Source organism: Neodiprion pinetum, chromosome 5, assembly GCF_021155775.2.
Source record: "Neodiprion pinetum isolate iyNeoPine1 chromosome 5, iyNeoPine1.2, whole genome shotgun sequence".
NCBI classification, from domain to species: Eukaryota; Metazoa; Arthropoda; class Insecta; order Hymenoptera; family Diprionidae; genus Neodiprion; species Neodiprion pinetum.
In genome coordinates, this window is record NC_060236.1 from 18,970,660 (window position 1) to 18,993,839 (window position 23,180).

Genomic DNA, 23,180 nt, shown 5'->3' on the forward strand with positions numbered 1-23,180 from the left:
TGTTTCAAAATAATAGGATGGTAGAACTGAACTTTCATCAAATCTAGTATGGAGGACCCTATTATTTCACCTGTATATTGAATACCAATAAACAATAGCTTCGGAAAGTTAAGTAAAAAATGGACTCATAAACTAGATTTAAAAGATCAAAATTTCTCCAATGATGAAAAAAAATTGATAATTAAATTTAAGTTCATGCTTACAGCCACGTCTTCCTCTTAACGGGCATAGCTGGGACTTCGCGTAGATTTTTTTTTATCATTTGGAAACGTTTTGGAGGGCGGCGCGATCAATTTTTTTTTTTGACCCATACTACGGGCCACCCTAATATACATATATATTAACGTACTTGTACGGTGATTTACGTTTTCGCAGTATTGTTCAGGCAATTGAAGAGATTTACGTCACGTCTGCACCGCGATATCTATCATTCGTACGTTAAAAAAATTACCTCTCAATCGTTCAGTACGATCGATAACATATCTTGTTTACGAAATAAAGTATATGTTGATATCCACGTAATGTACATAATATATAATGTAACGGGAAATTACGCACCCTTTCAATTATCATTATCCAAACCCTCATCCATCGTGTTCTAAAATGTTAATGGAACAACTTATCACGGTTGCAATAATTTTGATACTGCAGTTGCTGATCATTAACAAAGTAATTGACTGACAGTGAAAAAGATTGACTTCTCATGGTGTTATCATCCAACTAACAATTGAGGATTTCATGATTTTAAATTTGATATCAAATCTTTGTTACAGTGCGAATGCGAGTTTGCTTCGAATGTCTTTATCGGAACTATTCTTTTTCTTTTCCATGAAAACGATCATAATCTGTTGGTCTGATCTACACCATACGTCTAATACTATCTTTCGAGCAGTGAGCGTAGCGTTGAACCGTTTCATAAAATCCATCGACACTCGCGTGACTATCATACTACAATTTTGCATGGTGTGCAAAAATAACCTACGTAAGTGATGTCAAGGAACTTTAGTGAATTATAGTAACACTGAGATACCAGATTTACCTTGAACTCTTCGGTAGCGTTTTCCGTATCGAAGTCTTGAGCACGTATAATTAGTGTTTACTAGTTACTGCAGGCATCTCATTTTACACGCTATCGGTGACTGAATCATCCTCAGAGTGAGACGCAAACATTGAACATATTACTTTACGAGAAATGGCATATGTATTTTGAAACGAAGACTAATAAATACGTCATTGCATTGGTTAGAGAATATTAATCACACTTTATATGTATTACATACCGGTATCAGCGATGAAATCATTTTCTTCAGTATATGGCATTGCTGCACTGTCATAGTAATATTTATATAAAATATACTGTTAAGATTTAAACATCACGCAAAATGATCATCATTTCATTTAACTTCATATTATGTACTCCAATAATTATTTACCCCTCCCAATTCAACAAACTTTCTAATTTCACTTCTTACACTAGCGAGGTTCGGCACACGACTAGAGGATGCCGATATTTCGCTATTAAAGGTTACACGTCATTGTTTCTAAAAGTCTAAATCGAGAATTTTGAATAAACGGATTTCACCTTAAATCCTGAATCAACTTTCCGGCCCAATAACAAATGCTTCCCAAACCTTTCCGAGTCACTAACTCAATTATTTGAGATTGTAACCCCGAAAATTCGTGTCAACTACATCGCCGCCAAAAACAGTTTGACAGCGGAAAATTCGGGATGGCCAGCATTCACAAACAGCCGTTAAAGTTCGCGCATGCGCAGTTGACTTTCAATTTTCCAAGAGATTGTCGGTATATAACTATATATATACGGTACAAGGGTAATTTTCCCAGAATAGTCAAATAACGGAAAATTCATCTAACGGTAAATATGATTGTTTATCGGAGTTCAAGGCATGTATAACACTAATTATCCTTTTCGGGTCAAATACTACGTTAAAATTGATATGAATGTTTATTTTCAGAACTGCCTATATAAGAGAACTGTGAAGTATGCCTCAATTTTCTACAAACATTTGCATTATGTATGTGATCAGCTTATCTAGATGACACATTTGATATCGTAGTCCAACATCTGTACAATCTACTTATCTGCGCAAGATATTGTACATACATTCGATTGATTGCGAACAGATAGAGAGACGTTAAATCGACTGTGATATTTGTCACGATATTCGAATTCAACTGTTTACATGAAATTACAAACGTTGTTTGTTACGCATACTTTTTCAATCATTCTATAAACTGTAATAATAGTTTTCTTAGGGAGAAATAAATCAAACAATGATAATGATAACAAATAGTATTGACCCCACAAATAAAATATACCGCGAGCATTTCTACACCAACTCAACCACTTTTTTTTCTATACTCTCGGATCTGTTTCATAATTGGTTATATGCGGTAGTACTACTCAAAGGTAGCTCTGTGAATTTTTTCATGGATATATCATGGAAAGTTGAAGTGTGACAAAAAAAATGTTAATATAAAAAAGCTATGTTTTTCCATGAACTATTTCATGCAATATATATCATACTTTTGATGGTATCAAAGAGGCTATTTTAACGAAAACAACGGAAATATTTTTTTTCTTTCAATGCGAAACCTTTGATTTCGCTATAAATTTTACAGGGTATTTTTGGCAGTGTATTGGAAACGTAGAATAACTGGGATCGTGGAACTCGCTATTCTTCTCGAGTAGAATAAATATTTTACCGAGAAAGGTAAATTAAGGGGGGAAACCAGTTTAGACCGATCGAAAAATCGTCTGTTTTTTTATTGCATGAATCGTTAGTATAACTATTCAAGAATATGTGGTCAAAATTTCAAAGCAAAATTCCCATTAGTTCGAATGCAATGAGCACTTAAGTGACCGCCCTTCGGTTCTGTGAAGAAGCGCAGGGTAAATATAACGGAGCGGTCGCCCAGGCCCTTCTTTTCCAACTACCTGCCTCAATACCGCTGTGCTATTGAATAATAGAATGACGCATATGAGCAAGAAGAGGGATTGCTATATGGTGCTGGAATAGCTGATTAACTGGTGAGCATTTTTTATAATTAATTACTGCCTTGAATTTCTCGTTTTCGCTACATTTTATTTCAAACGCGTTTTTCTCGAAACGACTTTTTTTCGACTAGCGTACATTCTAGCTCAAAAAGTTATTGATCAATCGTTCTGAAATTTGGTGTAGATATTCTTTATTCAATTCCACGTAACATGAATCAAATTCGGGGATTATATTGTTATTAAAAATATATGTTTTTATGCAAGAGAGATGAAAAAATATAGTATAAAAACATGACATTGTGTTCAAACACCTCAAAAACACGCAATTTTCAATTTGTTTGATCAAAATTAGGTTCATATTCTTAGAAAATATGTTTTTAATGAAAAAAAAAATCCTGATGATTACAGATAAAAATTGCGACGTCAGGGATGTACGCCAGCCAAATGCTCGGATGGCAATCGCCCATGGACTGCACGCGGTAACTCCACTATTTCCGGCGGAAATCGTTTGAAAAAATTTTAAAGTGTACTTGAAAACATAAATAAAATATCCTCCAAGTTTAAACAATTTGTGATTATTCCTTCCTGGTTAAAAAAAATCATAAAAAACAGCAAAGTTTCGACCTCATAAACCGGTTTCCCCCCTTAAGGTACATTTGACTTCTTCTTTTCCATGAACTATTTAGCAATAAAACTACCGAGGTAAAATGTAACATGAAATAGAAATCTTTAAATGAAATTGTAAAACCAGTTTAATACAGCAAAAATAAAATTCATTATATTAGTCATCACATCATTGCGGAAAAAACATATAACATGAAGTAGGAATTTTGAAAATGAAATTGTAGAACCAGTCATTTTTACTGATCTGGTAGTTCTAGTGTTAATGCGACATATGTTACATTGGCATGAAATCAAAAATGTAACATATATCGCGTTAAATAGTTCATGGAAAATTGGAACTCACATGTACCTTAATTCACCTTTCTCGGGTCAAATATTTTTTCTACTCGGCAAAAATGTCGAGCTCCACGATGCCAATTGTTTTATACGTTGCCAATACACTGCCAAATACCCTGTCAAATTTATGGCGAAATCAAAGGCGTCGCATTAGAAGAAAAGAAAATGATGTAATTTTTTTAGCTGAAAATTGCCTTTTTGAAAATAGCCATCAATAATATAACATATACTTCAATTTTCCGTGATATACGGGTTTAAAAAAAAAAAAAAACATTTCCGAAACGAGTAATTTAAAAAATCTGAAAAAATTTACAAGGAGTACCTTTAAGTAGTACTATTATACTATATAATCAATTATGAAACAGACCGGAGAGGATAAAAAAAATGGCCGAGTTGGTGGAGAACGCCTCATACGTGCTGTACGCATGTTAACTGCTGCATAGATCTGCCCACATGTGAAAAAATTTATCTGCACGTACAATTACGTACATACATCGCTATCGCAGTACAGAAATAAATGTATAATGTACAAACATTGAGTACACATAATAATAATGAGCGAGAGATAAACAGTTACTCACCCCTTTCCTATACGTTTTCAACTGTATATGGTATTTCAAACGTAATAGCTGCAGTATAGTAACGGTGGTCGTATAGCGATGGTACTATCGTATCGTATCACAGGACGATGGGACTCCTGCCAAATAATTATTATGTAATTGCTGATTCACGAGTACGAGAAAAGAGTTCGGACAATTAACTACGAGTCGGTCGGCGGGGGGTTCGAATGGATGGAATGAGAGGTAGAACGAGTTATTGCAGCATTGTTGCTGATCCCCCGTTATCACTTCCAACTTTCATTCGCAATGTGCAGGGTATATTGTATAAATGAATTATATATGTATACATTGTAATACAACTGTTGCCCGGTGATAATTATATATTTATACAGTGTATTACGTATAAATGCTGTGACTACAAATAGAAGATTGCAGTGTATTTATAATTTTCATTTTGGTCCTTGGGTATAACGAATCCCGCGAGTATAATGATAAAACGACATCCTCACATAGCGTATAATACAACGTTTTTCTTAAATATGCAATGCGGATTGTATGATTTATCGCTGCGGTGGTATGTAGATCTCGGTGACAAATAATTCATTATTGAATTATCACTGATACGAACAGAAAGTAAATTCCCGGGGTTCGAAGGTTCTTCGTGACGTTTTAAAAGACGGTTGTACGTTGGAACCCAACAAAACGACTCTAGGTCGTTATAAAAGTATCACATGACAGAACAAAAATATCAGCTTGGTATCCAAAAGACGGTGTAAAGGCGTTTAATGAAGACAACTTACGTTAGTCGTCTAAAGGACATCACATGCAGCAAGCCAAAAGACCTCGTAATGCCAATTTTTTAACGACGGCGTATTTCTTTTCACTTGGTATCGAAGGGTGATGGGATTCGTTGTTATGGACAGGACGACTTTCGATCACGTACATATTAAAATATCGAACTTAGCAAATGAAAGATGTCGAATTAATGATCGCTTAAAAGACATGAAAAGTGATTTTCGATTCTTGGAATCGGTAAAACGGTAGAACAGAGAGGAAGAAAAAGCACAAGAAAAAAAAATCCAGGATCCCAAAACCCTCTGATGTTTATAAATAAATGTATTTACACAAATATACAATACGTGTACAGGCACAAAATGAGCGGATAGAGCCGTTGCATTCCACCGACTCGCGTTAATGCAGAAGCCAATTGGAAATGCTTGTCAAGATTGTGTGTGAAATGGTATAGATATTATATCATGCACATTGTACATGTATGCATAATCTACATGCAATAAGTCGTTGGATTGCGGCGATTCGTGCCTTCTCTCCTGCTTCGTTCCGCAAGCACGACAAAACCTCTTGCTGGAAGATAGAGGAGGTATGTTATATGGGAAGATATACATACGCGCGGGGACTACTTTCTCCGTGTTCATACGCTGCGTGTGTGGGTGAACATTTCGGTACGTAAAATAAAATAGTGCCTTCGGCATCTGGATGTTGGAAACAAGTATTAACCGCGGTGTATACTCGGTTGATTTTTCCCTGCGGATTTTGTGCCTGCGGCCCGGCTTAAACGAAACTCTCGGCAAAGAAGAGTGGGGAAGGCGCGCATCGGCGTGTAATCTTAACCTAACCTAAGCATGCATGTACGTACAGTAATGTTCGTTAATGCCTTGGGATTCCGGCTAACTTGTTTTTGGTACGAAACAAAATGCGAGCTCGACTCTATACGACTTGTGTGATAATGACTGGCGATGCAGCCGACGTGAGAAATTGGGAGCCATTGTCACATGCGTAACTCGTATAGAATAGAACTCGCATTTTGTTTCGGACCGAAAACAATTTAGCCGGAAGCCCAAGGCACTAATGAACATTACTGTACGCGTATATGTACGCATTTGCATTTTGCATGTGGGCGCACAAAGATAGCAGGATTGGATGTGAAGTATATATACTTGTTTCTTGTAATATCTATTTACGTTCTGTGTTGTACATACGTATGCTTGTAAAAATGATTAAAGGTGCTATTTTTGCATTTGCTTATTGTCGTTTATTTATATAATGAACCAGATATACCGTGTGAGGACGATTACGCTGATACTGATCTTGATGCCGATGCTATAGTATTATGAAATGTCGATGATTACAGAGAAAGCGTAGACCATAAAACACGGAAGTAGAGTTATACTTGCCGAATTATGACACTGAGATCTCGAAAAAGTTTTATGGCTTAACTCAATACTGCATATAAGACGCCTTCGGAACCAAACTTCATTTTTTATGTCATCTGGGATTGAACAAAGGAAGAACGAATAAAATGATTGAAATCAACGTGGATAAAATTTACAATGAATACTAAATTACATGTTGATTTCGGTCGTAACATCTTAATATTTATCAGATGTACATTTTCGACAGGGTATTGCAAAAAACGGCTTAACAGCCCCATTCTATACGCAATTCTAAACAAAAACATGCGAACTCATCATCATTTCACACAGATATAAGCATTTTCGCGTTTGAGATGTGTGGGCTTCGATATTTGGCGATATATACTCCACCGTCGAAATCGACCAGGGCACCCCTTAACCGTATATATGTATGTACTGTCTTTTCTTTGTATTCATTCCATTGTGTAATCCAAGCACCTAATTTTTGACTGCTTACTTGTTCAGAGGCATGTATTACGAAAATAGAATTTCTTTCGACATTCAAAATTGACTTCACTTTACTCTTTAGTTTTCTGATGAGTAATAATGAAAGGCAAAATAACAATAATAATGTTATTCTAATGTACAACCGATGTAGTTGCAACAGCTGCGGTAAAAAGTACGAATACATAATGACCTGCATTGAAACGCCTGTTGTATGTTGTATGTTTAAATTTTATGTACGTAATCTACACACCGTGTCTGCAATATGCGAAAAGAATTTTAGGCATTGAAATGATCACGTACTTTTGATGCAATTATTGAAATTCAATGCGATTATTGGGATCCACATTACACAAATCTATGAATTTTCTTGCTTTCTGAATTGTTGATTATAATACATCATAACTACTTGAAAATTGGATTTGGAAATTTTTAAGATCTCGGATTCATTGAATAAAAAGAAGTCGTTTGGTGTGAAAAATACGTCAGCCTTATACTCGATCTTTGTATATTGGTTTTTTCACTTGTTCGAAACGGATCGCTCAATTTTTAATTTTATTGACGTTAGATTCGAGGGAAAGAATTTCTTCCACTGCGAAATCGAGACTATTTTGCTTTTTACATTCGTCTCCTCGCTTGTTCGAAGTAAGCAGTCAACTTTTAAAATCATGTATTCGGGATCATGGCAGGAAGAGGATTTGTCTTGAATTAGTAATTAATCAAATTGACTCAATTTTATGTTTATTCGAAATGTATTGATCGATTCGAAATTTGCCAGACTTCAAAACAGAAAAACGATGATTACTTTCTATCCCTGGTAAAAATGGCCAATCGTTAAATACGATTCTATTTGTATTTTTTTGGACTTACATTTGTGTAATTGTACAATAACATTCCGGATACATTTCGAATACAACAAAAACCGTTCACATCCCCGAAAAAGACAGTCTGTATTAATTTTTCCTACATTTTTACAAGGATACGCCATCCATAATACTGCCTTTTTATGTCGTTTTTTCACTCATTCGGAACGAACCGCGGGTCAGTTTCAAAGTTTGCATAGTTGAAATCACTAGGAAGTAATGACAGTTGATATGCAATATCAATTTCGCTAATTAAGTCACAAATTTTACAGTTTTTCGATAGGGCAGAAAAAAACTTTTTCTCTTAAATTGCACAATTTCAAATCGCACGAAGATAATACATTTTTATGCAAAATCAAGCACATTCAACACTTTTTAACGCGTGTCTATCACTCTTCCAAAACCCACTGATTGATTCGAAATCTCAAATATGTCGGATGACATGAACGAGAAGAATACGCCGTGTGATAGGTAATTTTCGTTCATTTGTTATCAAATCCGAACTGTTCAGAAGTGGAACGGGCTACATTTGATCCACGATTTTATTAATCACCAACATCATCACTGTGATTCGACACGAAACGAGCCGACTCAGTTTCATTGGGCTCTACAATTACACGCATAATTCCTTGTCGCGATTTTCACATAGGTATGTATAATAACCATGATATGAATCTACGCACATATCGTTGAAATTATCATTGTTATTATCATCATTGCTGTCATCATTGCGATCATCGCCATCGCATATCGTCTGCATTACACGTATAAGGAAATTTATCGTTAACGGAGGAACAATTCAAGGTCAATGCCAAAATGCTTGATTTTGTCCAAGGTGAAGTTGCCCTTGATTTGTTGCAGGAGGAGGGGGAGGGGGGAAGTTAGGTTAGGTTAGGGGTGGAGGAAGGGTTGAGAACGAGCAAGAAATAGCGAGCGAGAGTGAGAGAGAGAGAGAAAGAGAAATAAAGATTAAGAAAAGGAAAAAAATCTGAAATAGAGACGCTACCATCCATTGGGATAATCGTGATTATATCGGTGATGATGAACACTGAAGGTAATTATTATTTCATAACGAATATTCTTCAGTAATGGGAGGTAAAACGAGAACGTACGAAAAATACTTGGCGCGGGCTCTACTGAGTCTCTTGTATATATATATATATATATATATGTATATAAGATTTAAATATATATACACATATAAGTATAAGTATAAATATATATATATATATATATATATTGGATGAAGTGATGTTTTACCGTGTCATAACTATTTGCTGTATTATATAAATAATCCTGATGATTTTTTTCTGCTTATAAGCTCTATTCAATTTTTTGATTCATGGCCGTTTTTTTTTTTTTTTTTTAATCTTGGTTTTTCAGTTTAATTTGTATTTAATCCGATGACACATCAGGTGTTTTTTTCTATTGTCAGGGTATAAGAATGAGGAGAAAAGAAAACGAACGGGGGGTAGGATTTGGGGTGAAACGAGTCTAAATACAGGGATACCCCACCAGCCGCCAAAAAGCGACAACCGCCGCCGACTAACCCAAGTGTCAAGGTTGCCATTTTTACTAACACTCACGTTGCTGTCATAACAATGATATTACGATCCAGTGCCGTCGATCCCGCCGCACTCGATAAACAATGACACGTAGTTTATTTTCTTGAGTACTTGTTCATCACTGTTTTAGTGATAATTAAAATGTTACGTACGATTTATACTTTTACGGTTTTTGATTAGCAGGAAAAACATACGATCTCGATGTAAACGTCTCGCGGTTTCTCGTGGTTTTTGTTGTTGTTGTTGATCCTGATGGTTTGTTGCCGTATTTCTTTCCCCCCCCTCTCACCCTATTTTCGGGGAGGTACAGCCACAACAGCGTATTATATTATATATTGTACAACCGCCAGCAAGTAGATACGTTCCCGGTTAACAAGTTTGTAAGAGCTTTCGCGACATTCGCAATGCATTCTTTCAGGCGGTCAGGCTTAATCCCCACTACTTGTTCGATTCTGATCCGAGATGCGCATGACCAAGTCGCGCGCGGCCATCGCAAACCTCAGGGACGGCAAAATAAACAGGGGCAATGGGCAATAACGCGCTATTAACCGTTACTCTTCTTCTACATTTTCATTTGAAAATGTAACCGTTTCCGCACCGCTATTCTGCCCCTCTAGTTTCACCTTTTTCATCGCTTTCGACTCCCGCTCCAATTTATTCGAATTTTGAACCAACGGTTGTCTTTTTCGCGCCTTCGAATCGTTTGATTTACCAAACGATCATTGGGATCGTTTTCTAACCTATTTTTCCCCGCGCAGAGAAAAAACAGAATGAAAAATTAGTTGCCGCGTTTTTCTGTTCGATTTCGAAACGGTAATTTGGCTCGTTAACCGTTCACGGCTTCGTTGCATAATTAACAAATCACGAGTCTACCCGATTTTCACTCGTTCCTGAACGATGTATATAATCTGTCGGCCAATCAGAATCGGTTGTAAATTAACCAGGCAAACTTCACCTGACACCGTTTCGCTCTTCTCCCCTTGCAATTGCACCGAGGCTAGTAACATACCGTCACTGTTTTGCAGTCTTATATATAGGCCGTTTAGTTTTTCTTCACTTTCTGTGTTACTGAAATCGTTTGATCTGCAAATTTCATCATCATAACCTCTTCCGATCGCGGTGTAATTCGCGTGAAATTTACGTTATCGGGGAAGTATTGAAACGGCAATAAACGTGTCAACCCGCGAGAGGGAACGTTGAAATACGCTACTTTCTTCTTGCTAGCACATCAACGTTCTATATCGATTACTGTGATATCCTATCAGGCGCTAGTGCGCCGCAAAATCTGTCCTCCCATTGGTTACAAATTTTCCCGCCGGTTACGGCCGGTCTTTCTAATTCATGTCAACATCTCACTGTACTCTCAGGTGATTCTAGTCGGCGCTATGATTTTAAGTTACAAATAAAATGAAATGAAAAAAGGGCGAATGACATAGTTTTAATATCGAATGTAAAATTTAACACATTGCTAACGTTACGCAGCGTATGACACTGAGCTTAAGCGGTGTTGACTGCAGATGTATAAACACGGCTAGTTCTGGGTTATTTTTCGTAACGATTTGTCGGATCTGGTGGTATTAGCAGTTCAATGTATTATCAACCCAGTAGCTGACTACGCCGGTAAAACTTCATAACCAACAACTATCTGAACAAATATTCTGAAACATTTTTCACTTTGCGGATAATAAGTTGAAGACATGTTAAAATTGAAAATTTCAAACAGTTACGTACCTGGATTTCAATCAATGGAAATTATCCAAGTGCCTAAAGAAATAGATGAATGAATAATGAAATATATAATTAGATTTGTTGCAAAATACTTGAAATGAAAACTATAATTTTTGTGAATTTATTTGAAATTTTGATAAGGTATTAACATTGTTTTTAAGCAATACAACTTTTTAGAGCAAAATAGATTAAATAAATTATTTCACTTTCTGCACAATATTGACGTACTTACCAGAGTAAATTATTTATCTCAATTTTTGAAATGGTGAAATTTGAAATTTTATTATTATCAATTCAAATTTTCTCAAAGAGCCAAAAAGTTAGCAAAAAAATCCTTTCATCACGGGAATAATTTTGAAATGTTACGAATATAAATGACATAGTCGAAAAGTCCACGCTTGTTATTAAATAACTGATTTTCAAAGAAAATGATTCGCTGGCTTTCCGATCATTACATCCTGTTTCTACAGGTATTCGACATTATCCGTAACGTCAATTTTTATCCTGTCGGTTGTACGTACTACCATTTTCAAAAGATCTCATAGTTATAATTATGTGACATTCCTTGCGCTTTTGCACATTTATTTAATTTCAAGAACTTTGAGTATACTGTTACATGTCCAAAAGAATAGAGTTGAAGGAGTTGAAGAAGTTGTTGAAAGAAAGGTGTGTGGCTGATAGCCATGTGAAATGAGATATAAGATCTTCATATAGCTGCTGGAAATGAAAAAACAAATACCGACCACGAGTGATTGTGACGATTATGTCGTATAAACATTACACACGTATGTTGTATAGATATAACGGGAAATAAATGAGTTGAAGTAATAAGACACAAATTTTTACTAAATATTTTAGCTGAAAATCTGTAGATCATTGATAATGAGCGAGGATGTGTTATACATATGCAAAGTGATGTTTTCATTATGCTAAATATGTTACAACATGGCAAGGAATTGATTTTACTTACCCACCTTTGCGATGATAAATTCTTAGTTAAAGCGTTGACTGAGATAAAGATGATTTATGAAAAACCTCCCATACTTTCTTTTCATTTGGAAACTATATAAATTGTGAGATAAATTATATCAAACATCGACACTTACCTGGATAGAATAAAAAATTAAATAGTCATTAGATTAAATGAAAAGAAAAGGATAAGTACAGGAAAAACTTACGTTAATTTGAATGAAGAAGAGAAAATCGTTGATTTGTATTAAATTTATACAATAATTATTTCATCATTTATTTTTTTTCATTCCTTATATTATCGGCGAGGAATTTTGCCGAGTTGTAAGTATTATATTATTACATGTATACAGTATTGAATAGATTATACCGTATGCAAAAGGTAAGTTTGTAAGCTAAATGGGATGATCATGGAAATACTTGAAAATAGTTACACTTACTAGAAAAGACAGCAAAATAAAAATTACTCAATCGATGCGATACAAACGAGTAATGGAAATAAAACGAGAAAATAATGAAATTTATCCAGTTCGTCGACATGGCTGAAAAATGAAATATTCTAGTTAATTTTTGCATTTTCATGCAAGTCACATGACAGAAAATAATTAATAATTACAATCGAGCACCGTTATTTGAATTGATGCTGATACGAGCCGTAAAAAAATGTATTGAGAATCGTTGTTTCCAAAAATTGAAAGCTGAATTTTATTGAATTTGAGTTGCACATTGAGACAATTCAGAGACATTCAACTTCGATGAATCTATAAATGGTAAGAATTAAGTCTGAGAAGTTAGAAAAGAGAAAAACAGACTTTTCACTTAGCTGACGCATTGAATAGCGAGAAAAATTGGAAAGACGCCAAAAAAAAAAAAAAAAAAAAAACCAACAACAACAACAACAACAAAAAATTATTTGAACAAGTTTTTTCTCGTATAAATGAATTTCGATATCCTCGCCGGGTATTTTATTAATCAATTAATGATTCGATCACCATAATAACAACAAGTACACGATGATGTATAATTCCGTTTGGCGATGGCGATGTGAAAACGAGAGAAAAGAGGATGAAGTTAAATTTATCGACGAGAAGAAAATTTTAATCTAGCGCCATTCCTTCGTCGTCATCGTCATCGTCCTTCTTGCCCGAGGAATTGCCTCCGCCGCCTTGCGGTGGCTGTTTTTTGCTCTTGTCGTCCTGCTTCTGCTGCTGTTGGGTTTGGCCTGTGGTTTTTGCTTCAGTTTCGAGGGCAGTGACAAACTCTTCCAAGTTTCCGGTTGCTGCAGCTGCGACAGCCTCGTTGCCCAGGCCAAACTGACGGACGACAGGGCCGGCCTGACCTGACTGCAAAGCAGACCAGAACATTGATAGCGCCTGGGAGAACTGAGGGGAAGATAGCGTCGTGCACAAGCTGTCCCCAACCGGCAAGTGAGCGCTCATCTCACTCTCCAATTTATCCGTCGGAGCTATCGCACCAGGGATGGAACTCGTCAGCTCGCTCGCTACGCCCCTCTGCCGGATAATAAGCTGCGCTGTAGCTGACCGAGAACAACATATCAACCCTTGCCCGCTGGCCCAACTGCTCAACAACCTTAGCGCTTCCGTCAGCCAGCCAGTTTTCAGGCTTCGAAGGTCACCGCACAACCAGAAAAACATGCCGCAGCTCAAGTGTTCAACGTTTCTTAATTTTTAACTAGCAGCGATCGATCACTGTGTTTTTAATTATTCTTTAAAGAATTTATTTCAGAGTTTTTGAGTTCAGTGTTCTGCGTTTAGTCTGTTTTTCTTCAATTGGACTTTAAATGAACGAAAAAAATTTTTTTTTTCTTATTATTCTTGAAATCGACTTGCCTTGTGCGCTGTGAGCATGGTATCGAAGGAATCTTTTCTAGAAAAACAACAGGTTTTTTCTATTGATACTTGTTGCTATAGGTTGGCTACTCAATTTTATTTTGAAAACTGTTCCTGACTGCAATCATAGTTTTCGCACATTACGGTTCACAATTTGCAACACCTCCACATGGTAGTTTTCAAAAACACTGGATACTTGAGTACTTCATCGATAAGAACAAAGAAGAAAAAAACAGAATGTCGTGAGAACTGTTAGGTATGATGTTTAGTTTTTAAGCGCACATATTCACATTGTTATTACTACCATCATTGTCATCTTTGAAAATAAATACTGATGATAAAGAAAGCGCAGCATATGAAACAAGAATTCAACAAACATTCGAGCGAGCGTAGCGAGACTGAAAAATTATGAACAGCTGGTACATTATTATCACTGATTGAAAAGTTTACGAGATCGCATTGAACACAGTATTTTGCGGAATTTCTAAGAACAACAGCTAGTATTCGCTAAAACTCTCCAACTGATTTTCAGGTTTTCCAGACGAGTGCCTGCTCTGTTTTGAATAATAAGCAAAAGAATAATACAGATTTGTGTTGTTGAATTGATTATATTGATTTTTAAAACCTTATTAAGCTGTTTCTGAAAGTACGAATAAAAGGGAGAGGAATAATAAGACACACGTTAACATGGTAATTCTGTCGGTCACGTGATTCAGGGATTATAATCGTCTGGCCGATGTCTGTCAGCGAGGCTTTAAGGTGTTTAGCTTCTAAGAAACGCTACAGACATTAATATTCAACTGTTTACAAAGTTTTTTATGCGAAACCACCAAGTAGCCATTCAATTCTTTGCCACATCAACAAGGAGAGTATCAGATCTTCAGGAGCGCGGGTTTTATTGAAACTTCTAGAAGTGTTAGAACTAAATGAATAGAACTTCTGATGTTCATTTCCATCCATTGGGCTTTCTTTCACTCAATTTACAATATATCAGGTTCTCGGAAACTCGCTTGTTTGAACTTGACTATGGCGCGAAAATAATATTGCATCCGTTTAGACTAGAATCTATACGAGCTTCTTGTTGAAACTAAAGTAAAGAACAATGAAAGTTAATATTGAGGAAGAAAATACACAACAGATTTTGTTTATTACTACGTTTTACTCATCACACTGCCAATTTTAACTGAAGTGAAAAGCCCAATGGATAGAACTATGCACCAGAAGCTTTATATTTTGGGCCAAAGAAACACTCCCAAAAGTTTTAGCAGAACCCGTGATCTGGAGGACGAAACATAAACAGAAAGCGTCCAAAGCTGAAAAGAAACAACGGCTTTAGGTCGGCCATGAGCCAGCCTTCAAACCTCCTGTCCTCACCCTGCAGGTTCCAAATTCACAGAAAAAATATAATATCCAATTAGAATTTCGAACTACAAATTCAGATTCGCGAATAACGATTTAAAAGCCTTCAGATTCCATATACATGAATATATGACGATTTTTCTTATTTTGAACTATTATAATGGATCCGCCGTTACAGATTTCAGAAGTTTGACTGTGGATTTATTCTCAGTAACTCATAAACCCTGTGCCTACTAATTTCGATCAAAATCCGAATATTTTTAGATTTTTTCCCACCCTACTAGATTTACGAGACCAAAATTATTGAAATCTGGTAGCCCGTTCTCAGGATATGTGTCGGACACAACAGTTGATCACACATATGTTTACATGCATACACACAATCGTCCATCTGAAAATGATCGGAGGTGATTCTCTACATCTGGAAGCGTCGAAATGTCGAGATTTAGCGAAAATTAAACTCCTTATCTTCAGGTTAATTACAATAACTTCCTTTTTGTCTATGGAAACAGAAAAACGGGAAGTTAAACAAGTACCTGAAATCAGATTTTTGTGAAATTTAACATAACTTTCAAAACAGAAAGTCACTGAATCACGATTATTCTTTAATCGGTTAATTACCCACGATAAACTTGATTGATTCGATTTCGACTTAAATGAAGAATCATTGTCCTTTGTCGAAAACATCTTTTGCAGTTATCAGGCTGAAATTTGCTCTCAAATTAACTAAATTTTTCACAGTTAAATGATATTTTAGATGGTAGAATCGCCTTTAAAGATTATACCGGCCGTGCAGACTGTTCAAAAACGTATTGAAAGGAAAAAGATGAAATAACAATTTGATAAAGGTAATCTTAGTCGGTCAAGTTCGATTCTGTCATAAAAAATCCGCTTATCAAGAACTTCAGAGAGATTATAATTGTTTTAAAATATGTTCAATGCCGATGAAGATGAAGAGTGAATATGAATGGAACATGCATGTAAAAAGTTATAAACTAAACGATCTGTAATTGGTTTAATTGCTGTTATTAATTCTTGGCATTACGTAATTTCAAATTTAATTTTTCTGGTATTCATTTTTCCAACTTACGTGATGAATCGTGGCTTCTTGCTTATATATAATATCAGAAATCAATAATTGCTTTTAATAAAAATTTTTCTCAGTTCATTGAAATGTATACTAATATTATCAAAACTTCAACCAAGACAATTTCCAGAGAAATAATTTATCAACATACGATTATGATATTAATGAAAAGTTTAGGACAGTGACAAGCTGTTTTAAATTATCATATTCAGCTCAACTCTGTATAGTTTTTAGACTTCGAATATTAGTTTCACAATTTTTCAGTCTTGAATCTCTGCAGATCTTATCTTATTACGAAGACAAAGAGTCGAAACAAAAATCAGGGTAGGTCTTTACCAAACAAGATTAATCCAGGTAAAAACTGTTCCAGGTTTGTTTTTGTTACAACCGAGACATATATTAATTTTTGGAGACACTATCAAAGAGAAACTTGGTTTATAAATCCTCGTTTGGAATGTTGTAGATTTTTTTTTCTATCATTTAAAATTAAACCACGTATTTGTCACTGTTGTGGAAAAATAAAAATCTTCATCTTGAGTTAATAATCACAGCGTGCAAGGCGAGTCGTTTAAGTCGAGGAAACGTTTACAATGAAATGAGAATAAGTGAGTCGTTGCGAGAATTATAGGTAAATATCAGTATCAGTACAGCTTCGTTACACTGATGTTTTGTCTTCGCTGTTGTCCAACGTGATAAGAAAAGTTGCTGATGGCGGTGGCATGTTTTTCTTAAACTCGTAAAGCGATTCTATGAAATTGGTTTGCAGCTTCAATGAGTAAGAAGAAGATATCGTATCGCCTTAATCTAATGTCTATTAACTATGGTTGGATCTTATCAATGTATCCTTAGCAAGTATTACGAATTCACTTGTTATCATACATTGACAAAACGAAAAAAAAAAAATTATGTCAATTATAGAACCTGTATTGAAAACTAAAGCAGACGACGAGCGAGAGAGTGACAGAAAAATAGAGAGAGATTTAGTAACTGCTGATAAAGGGGACAGAGGTAATCTAATGAAAACTTTTATGTTTCATCACCAACTCAATATTGATAAGTGATTCAGAATGAAGACAAGACTTGTAACTCATCTCTACCTATTTCTAACAATAAGTGCTGTATTTTGGCAATTTTTTGTTCCCTTGTTCCTAAAAGATTGTCTTTTGGGTGTTATTTTATCATTTGGTAGATTAATGATTGAATTTTTTAGAGAATTTTCAAGTTGTACCATGTTATTAATAACTTTTAGAAAATTTTAGAAACTTTTATATGTGGAAAAAATATGAACTATCACGAGTAGAGGAAATATCGTTGATTGTTTTTCAAACATCAATCTTCCTATTTATGAGAGCATAAAATACATATAAAACCGGCTCTTCTTCATATAATTATACATGAGCAGTAATGGGGATGATCGAATTTAAGGAGATTATCGAGAAATTCTGAATTATTGCTTATTCATAAATTTCTTAGCAGATTCTCCAAATGTCATGTTTTTCAATTTTGAACATTAGTTATGTTTTTTTGATTCGGGTTTTTATAGGCTATCTTTATTGTTCAGAAAGACGGTTAGTTAAAGTTTAAAGTAAAAATCAAATCTGAATAGATAAATTGTCTGCAGTTTTTCACGGATAAAAAAACAATTGAAATAACATTTTCTAAAAATATTGATGCACAAACAAAGTATGTTGAAAAACTGCTGAAACACCTGATTAGTTACACAAGCAGAGTAAGGATTTATCAATTGGTATCTTGCAATTTTCAAGTGGAATTGTACTAATTTTTGATAGAAGTGTCTTACAGAGAAATAAGTTTTGTAAAACTATTGCTGCTGTTTTGATTCGTTTTCATATTCGTTTAAATGAACACACGCAACTCAAAGGAGATTAATAATACAATCTGAGTGGTATATTTTTAGTAAGAAACGTAATCACCATAATAAAAATAACCGACTTTCTTTGACCTCTGATGTTGCTAGATACATTTTTTGCATGATTGCCCAAAAACTGGTCGTAATAATATATTCAGGGGCCAAGATTTGTCAAAGTGATAATAAACTAGATTGATGTTGATCTAAACATTGACACTTTACAAAAAATTGAAACAAAAACCATTAATTTGAAATTTTAAAACAAATTTAAGGAAGTGGAGTTTCCAAAATATGACTAGTTTTTCAATTTTTCTGATTTACTTAATTCCGGGCGATTCTAGAGTTGCAAAATAACGGTTTTTCCTTAAAAGTTCGTGGTTACATTAACGACACATATTTCAATCTCTCGATAATAATACAGATATGAAAAAGTAATTCTGATAATTAAAAAAATAACTACAGAGTCAAATCTGATGTAAGGAAATTGATATTACCTGAACTACTGGAGGCTCGGTTCCTGCTGGTGTAGGTATTCCGGAGAGAAAACTCTGCAGATCACTGAGCTGGATTGGATTATTTGGAGTCGATCCTACCGCAGGTGTGGATGCAGGTGCTGTTCTTGTCGAAGACCTGCTATTGCCTGCAATGAATAAAGTCGAACTTTGAATTGGTTCTTTGCATAAGAAAAGAAAAAGATTCAATTCATATACGTGTATAAGCTGCAGAGAAATGTGAAATAATCAGCTGGTCCTATTGTTTTTGGAACCAATAAAAGATGTAATCGCAAATTAACGCACACTGAGAAAAATTTTACTTCTTACAGTAACTAGAAATCATAATAAAATATTGTTGGGATTACAAAAAATTGTGGTAAAAGTAACTATTAAATGTGATTACGGTTATGAGTACTAAGTTTTCTGGTTATTGCAGCATTAAATCTATTTGTTTAGTTAGCTACTATTTTTCTTATTGCTACACAGATATAAAATTATCACAAAAGTTAAAAGAAAATATACTATGATTGACCATAATCAAAAAGAATAGTAATATACTACATTTTTTCATTACAGCAAAAAATATAATTTTCATTTTTAGAACCCTGTTAGTGCAAGGAATTGAACTTCAGCATTTTGCAATGTGTAGATAATATATTTGATTAGTTTTCAATCAGTTGTATTTGCTTTGAATTCTGATCAATCGAAGAATAAAACCTAACGAAGAATAAAAATATAACGAGAATGAAGTTAGTAACGTTAATATGACGAAACACTGAAACAAAAATTACCATTTGGCAATATTTATATGGCTTTGAAGAAGTTTGAGTTTTCAAACTACAAACTTGGTATGTTTACTTCTGTGTGATTTAATCAATTTCAGATAATCCCAAGATTGCGTAACAACAATAATTTTATTTCCTAAAAATGCTTTGTTACATTAACGTTGCAAATTTCAATCGCATAAAAAACGACCTAATTATTTTTCATTTCTCTGCTTTAAAACGTAAAAAATATTTTCGCCTTTCCAAAAACTCAAGCCCTCTTAAAAGGCTAAACATTTCTCACTCGACGGTCTCGGAGTTTCTGTGATTGCAGCAGGTGCAGGTGTTTGAGCAGCTGGAGGTCGCGTCGCGCTTGTCGTCATGGGAGTGGAAGACGAATTCGTTGAAGCTCTGGTGCTACTCTGACCGGTCGATGGCCTGGTCATCGTACCAAGAAGGCTGCTCAGTCCCCCAATTTGCCCGACACCTCCAAAAAGTTGCATCAACTGCTGCTGAGACATGTTGTTCAACAGGTTTTGAAGATCTCCATCCGGAGTTCCTCCTCCGATACGTGGTGTCGGCGGCGTTGGAGGATTGTTCAGTACCTCGTTGATCTTTCTTGAATATTCTTCGTCCTTGTCCGTTTTAAGATCCTTTATATGATAAGGAGAATAAGATTATACAATAAAATTTAACAAGGGCAGCTTAATAATTTTTTTCACGACTCGCAGTATTATTTTTCAGATTCATGGTCGGTGAAAATCCAACGAAAAGAATGTTTCACTTAAAGTATCGACTCAATGAATCACAGAAGATTAATATAAATTGGACAATGATTGAAAAAATCTCACAATCACACAAATGTCAAGTAAAGGTTGTTAAACAGGTGTTCAACATTATTGGAATGTGTGAAGTATTTTTTCTCGGTGTTTGCGAATCGATGAATCAATTATCAATTAGTTTTTCGGTGTAAATTTCTAATGAAAAAAGTTTGTTATAATCGAAGAGGTTAATGAAATCTCTGCATATTTCTATTAACCTGGAGCCAGAAAAGGAATTTCCTGCTGGACGATTTGAAGCGAAGATGATACACTCTGCCTGTCTTGCACTGGGGTACATGTTTGAACTCGCAGTCATCTGGAAAGATGATCAAGTCCTAAAAAAAAGTGAAAAACATAACAAATTTGAGACGACGCATCTAAACAAGGTATAAATTTTTAGACATATATTTAGATATATTATAGATACTTTTTTCTCAGATTTTGTATTTAGATCTTGTTTTTGAAACGGAATGTCTGACTGAATGTTTCTAGAGTTGAATAAAATGTTGCATTATAAAAGGAAAATAATAAAAATGATGAAAGAAAACTAGGCAATAATAATATCAAAAGTTGTTGTCATGCTGAGAGAGCACATTTGGCAATGTCTAACATCATCCATTATGTGCAGATCTAAATATACCTATGCAACTATATTTATCAAATATGAAAAAGTATAGACATTATTTTCCTCCATATTTTAATTTGTATTTACAACACCGCAATTACACAATCTAGTAAATATTCATCTGCTTGTTGAATTATTCATATTCATGTCAATTAAATAAACTTCTGAATTGATGTAGAAAAGTGGAACGACAATGATAAAAAAGCTAACAAAAATATTCATTTATTTAGAATTAAATACTCACCTAGTGCAAATTATTTGTTACGTTGCGCAGAGCGCAATTTTTATTATAAAATATTAAATGAAAACTTGAAATTGTTACAATAATTTGAAATGACTGGGAATCTGTGTAACAGTTTGAAGGGTGCAGTAAATCGATCCATAAATCATAGCTAAAACAAAGCTTGCTATGAGCATAGGTTAAAAAGACCTTTTAGGAAATCATTGTGTAAAACAGATCTATGAAGATTGATCAGCACTTAAAAAGGGTTATGTCAGCTCTGAGAAAATCGCTGCGCTTCGTAAGCCAGGGATGAAGAAGAAAATGACAGAATGAAGCATCCAACTGATTAATATTTAGTAGCCAATTAACCTTTTAACGGTATGGAAATATGAGTTCCAATCAACCTTTTCTTCGATGCAAAATTAGTTAATAAGTTTAATGAATTTCTTATTAGAAGTCCCCAACGTGACTACTGGTTGATACATCGACCGGCCCTGCCGTCAACAGGTTAATAAAAGATCTGCCTTGAAAAACAAACCCGATGTCCAGGCATACAAGTGATTCGTGGCAGTTGAGGTTGTGAGTATATGAGCAAGTGCAAGACCGACTTCCAATATCGAGCAATAAGTATCGAAAGAATACAATTTGAGGTGTGATGATGTTGGGATTGATACTAACGAGTTTGAAATTCGCAGCATGACGTGACGATGGATTTTGAGGGAATTAATCGTTGAGTATTTCTCAATTATAGGATGGTCTAAAACTCAATACACCATAATAAGGAGAACCATATCTGACATTCTGAAAACTGGAAGAACTTTTCTCAGAGTCATTGTCTGAAATTCTAAATTGGTGATGTTTATTATCGGTGTGTCGTCAGGTAAACGTTATTGAATTCAACCTCGTTATATACTCACGTCCTCGACGACTCCGGAGGTTCTGTCCTTCCAGCAAAAATGCATCAGGGAATCGTCTGACTGAAAGACGTAGAGAAGACCCTTGCGAGTGTCTGGATAAACCATTTTGCCCTTGACGGTCATTTTGCCGGCTTTAAATTCTACCAGATTTTTGCTCGCGCCGCGTGTCGCGTTGCTACCGAATAGGGCACCGCTCGACATGCTTATTATCACGTTTTTACCACTTGGATTTATGATAAATTACAATAAAGCCACTGGTCTAGCGTATCTGGATTCTACGGGCAACAGCACGACACTATACGCAAAGATAAACTCGATGACAATGCATTTTGTTGTGGCTGCACTGATTAATCAAGCCTGCCATATCTCAAAAAGGATGCGCAGTCTGGTTCCTTCGGTGGACTGTTGTAGGGAATTTACGGGCTGCATCGTCGCACGGAGAAGTCTCGTGTTTTTCACGTGTTTTTCATGTCCCCCACTATAAAATGGGATTTCATGGGCAGCAAAAGGCAGCAGCAGTTTAGTAACCTACTAGATGTTACTAACATCTGTATAGTGATTTGATGCAGCAGCAGCGCTGCTCTTAAAATGTCTTGCGTTTGCTACTACGGACAAAGAGTATAAATGGACTTCAAGGAGAAAAACTTTTGCCAGAAGTGCTAGGAGCTTTCAGAGAATTAGTGCTATTGCTGCTATGTTTTGCTGTTCATAAAATTCCAACGTTCTGAAAATAGCTGGTGGCGCTAAAAACTGCCCAGGACAGAGGCAGAGCTACACACGAACTCGAAACCGCAAAAGAAATAAAAGATCATAGACAGTACTGACGACAATGAGAACTAATTTCGGAACGCA

At 35.2% G+C, this 23,180-nt stretch overlaps 2 protein-coding genes across 9 annotated transcripts in view; both read right to left on the minus strand.

Moving 5' to 3' along the window:
• AGO1 (protein argonaute-2) overlaps nt 1–10,061 on the minus strand; it is a 48,579-nt gene extending 38,518 nt beyond the window's left edge. Inside the window, exons 1-2 of one of the 7 annotated variants that reach the window (XM_046628869.2) lie at nt 9,643–10,061; nt 4,561–4,676 (exon numbers count right to left, since the gene is read on the minus strand). The gene's annotated coding sequence lies outside the window, so the exon portion shown is untranslated. Of the gene's footprint in view, nt 1–4,560; nt 4,677–9,636 lie in introns of all 7 variants that reach the window. The other 6 variants (XM_046628870.2, XM_046628874.2, XM_046628876.2 and 3 more) reach the window with 6 other exon arrangements.
• A 2,506-nt stretch (nt 10,062–12,567) lies between these two features.
• On the minus strand, nt 12,568–22,717 carry Rpn13 (regulatory particle non-ATPase 13). 2 transcript variants are annotated; one of them, XM_046626053.2, is made up of 5 exons: nt 22,329–22,717; nt 20,782–20,898; nt 20,047–20,395; nt 18,979–19,124; nt 12,568–13,829 (listed from the first exon to the last, which is right to left on the minus strand). In XM_046626053.2, exons 1-5 carry the CDS (start codon nt 22,527–22,529, stop codon nt 13,416–13,418), a joined length of 1,227 nt encoding a protein of 408 aa, XP_046482009.1. In that variant the 5' UTR covers nt 22,530–22,717; the 3' UTR covers nt 12,568–13,415. The 2 variants fall into 2 exon arrangements, with proteins under 2 accessions (XP_046482009.1, XP_046482010.1); XM_046626054.2 differs by having other exon boundaries at nt 12,569–13,661; nt 22,329–22,698.
• Nucleotides 22,718–23,180: the final 463 nt, after the last annotated feature.

Excerpts from the sequence above, each read along its gene's own strand:
- Rpn13 (XM_046626053.2), bottom strand. The coding sequence starts at position 22,529 with ATGTCGAGCGGTGCCCTATTCGGTAGCAACGCGACACGCGGCGCGAGC. Across the intron at positions 19,125-20,046 it reads AGAAACTCCGAGACCGTCGA|GCAATAGCAGGTCTTCGACA; the intron begins GTGAGAAATGTT and ends TATTCATTGCAG. Across the intron at positions 13,830-18,978 it reads CCGAGCCTCCAGTAGTTCAG|AGGGGCGTAGCGAGCGAGCT; the intron begins GTAATATCAATT and ends ATTATCCGGCAG.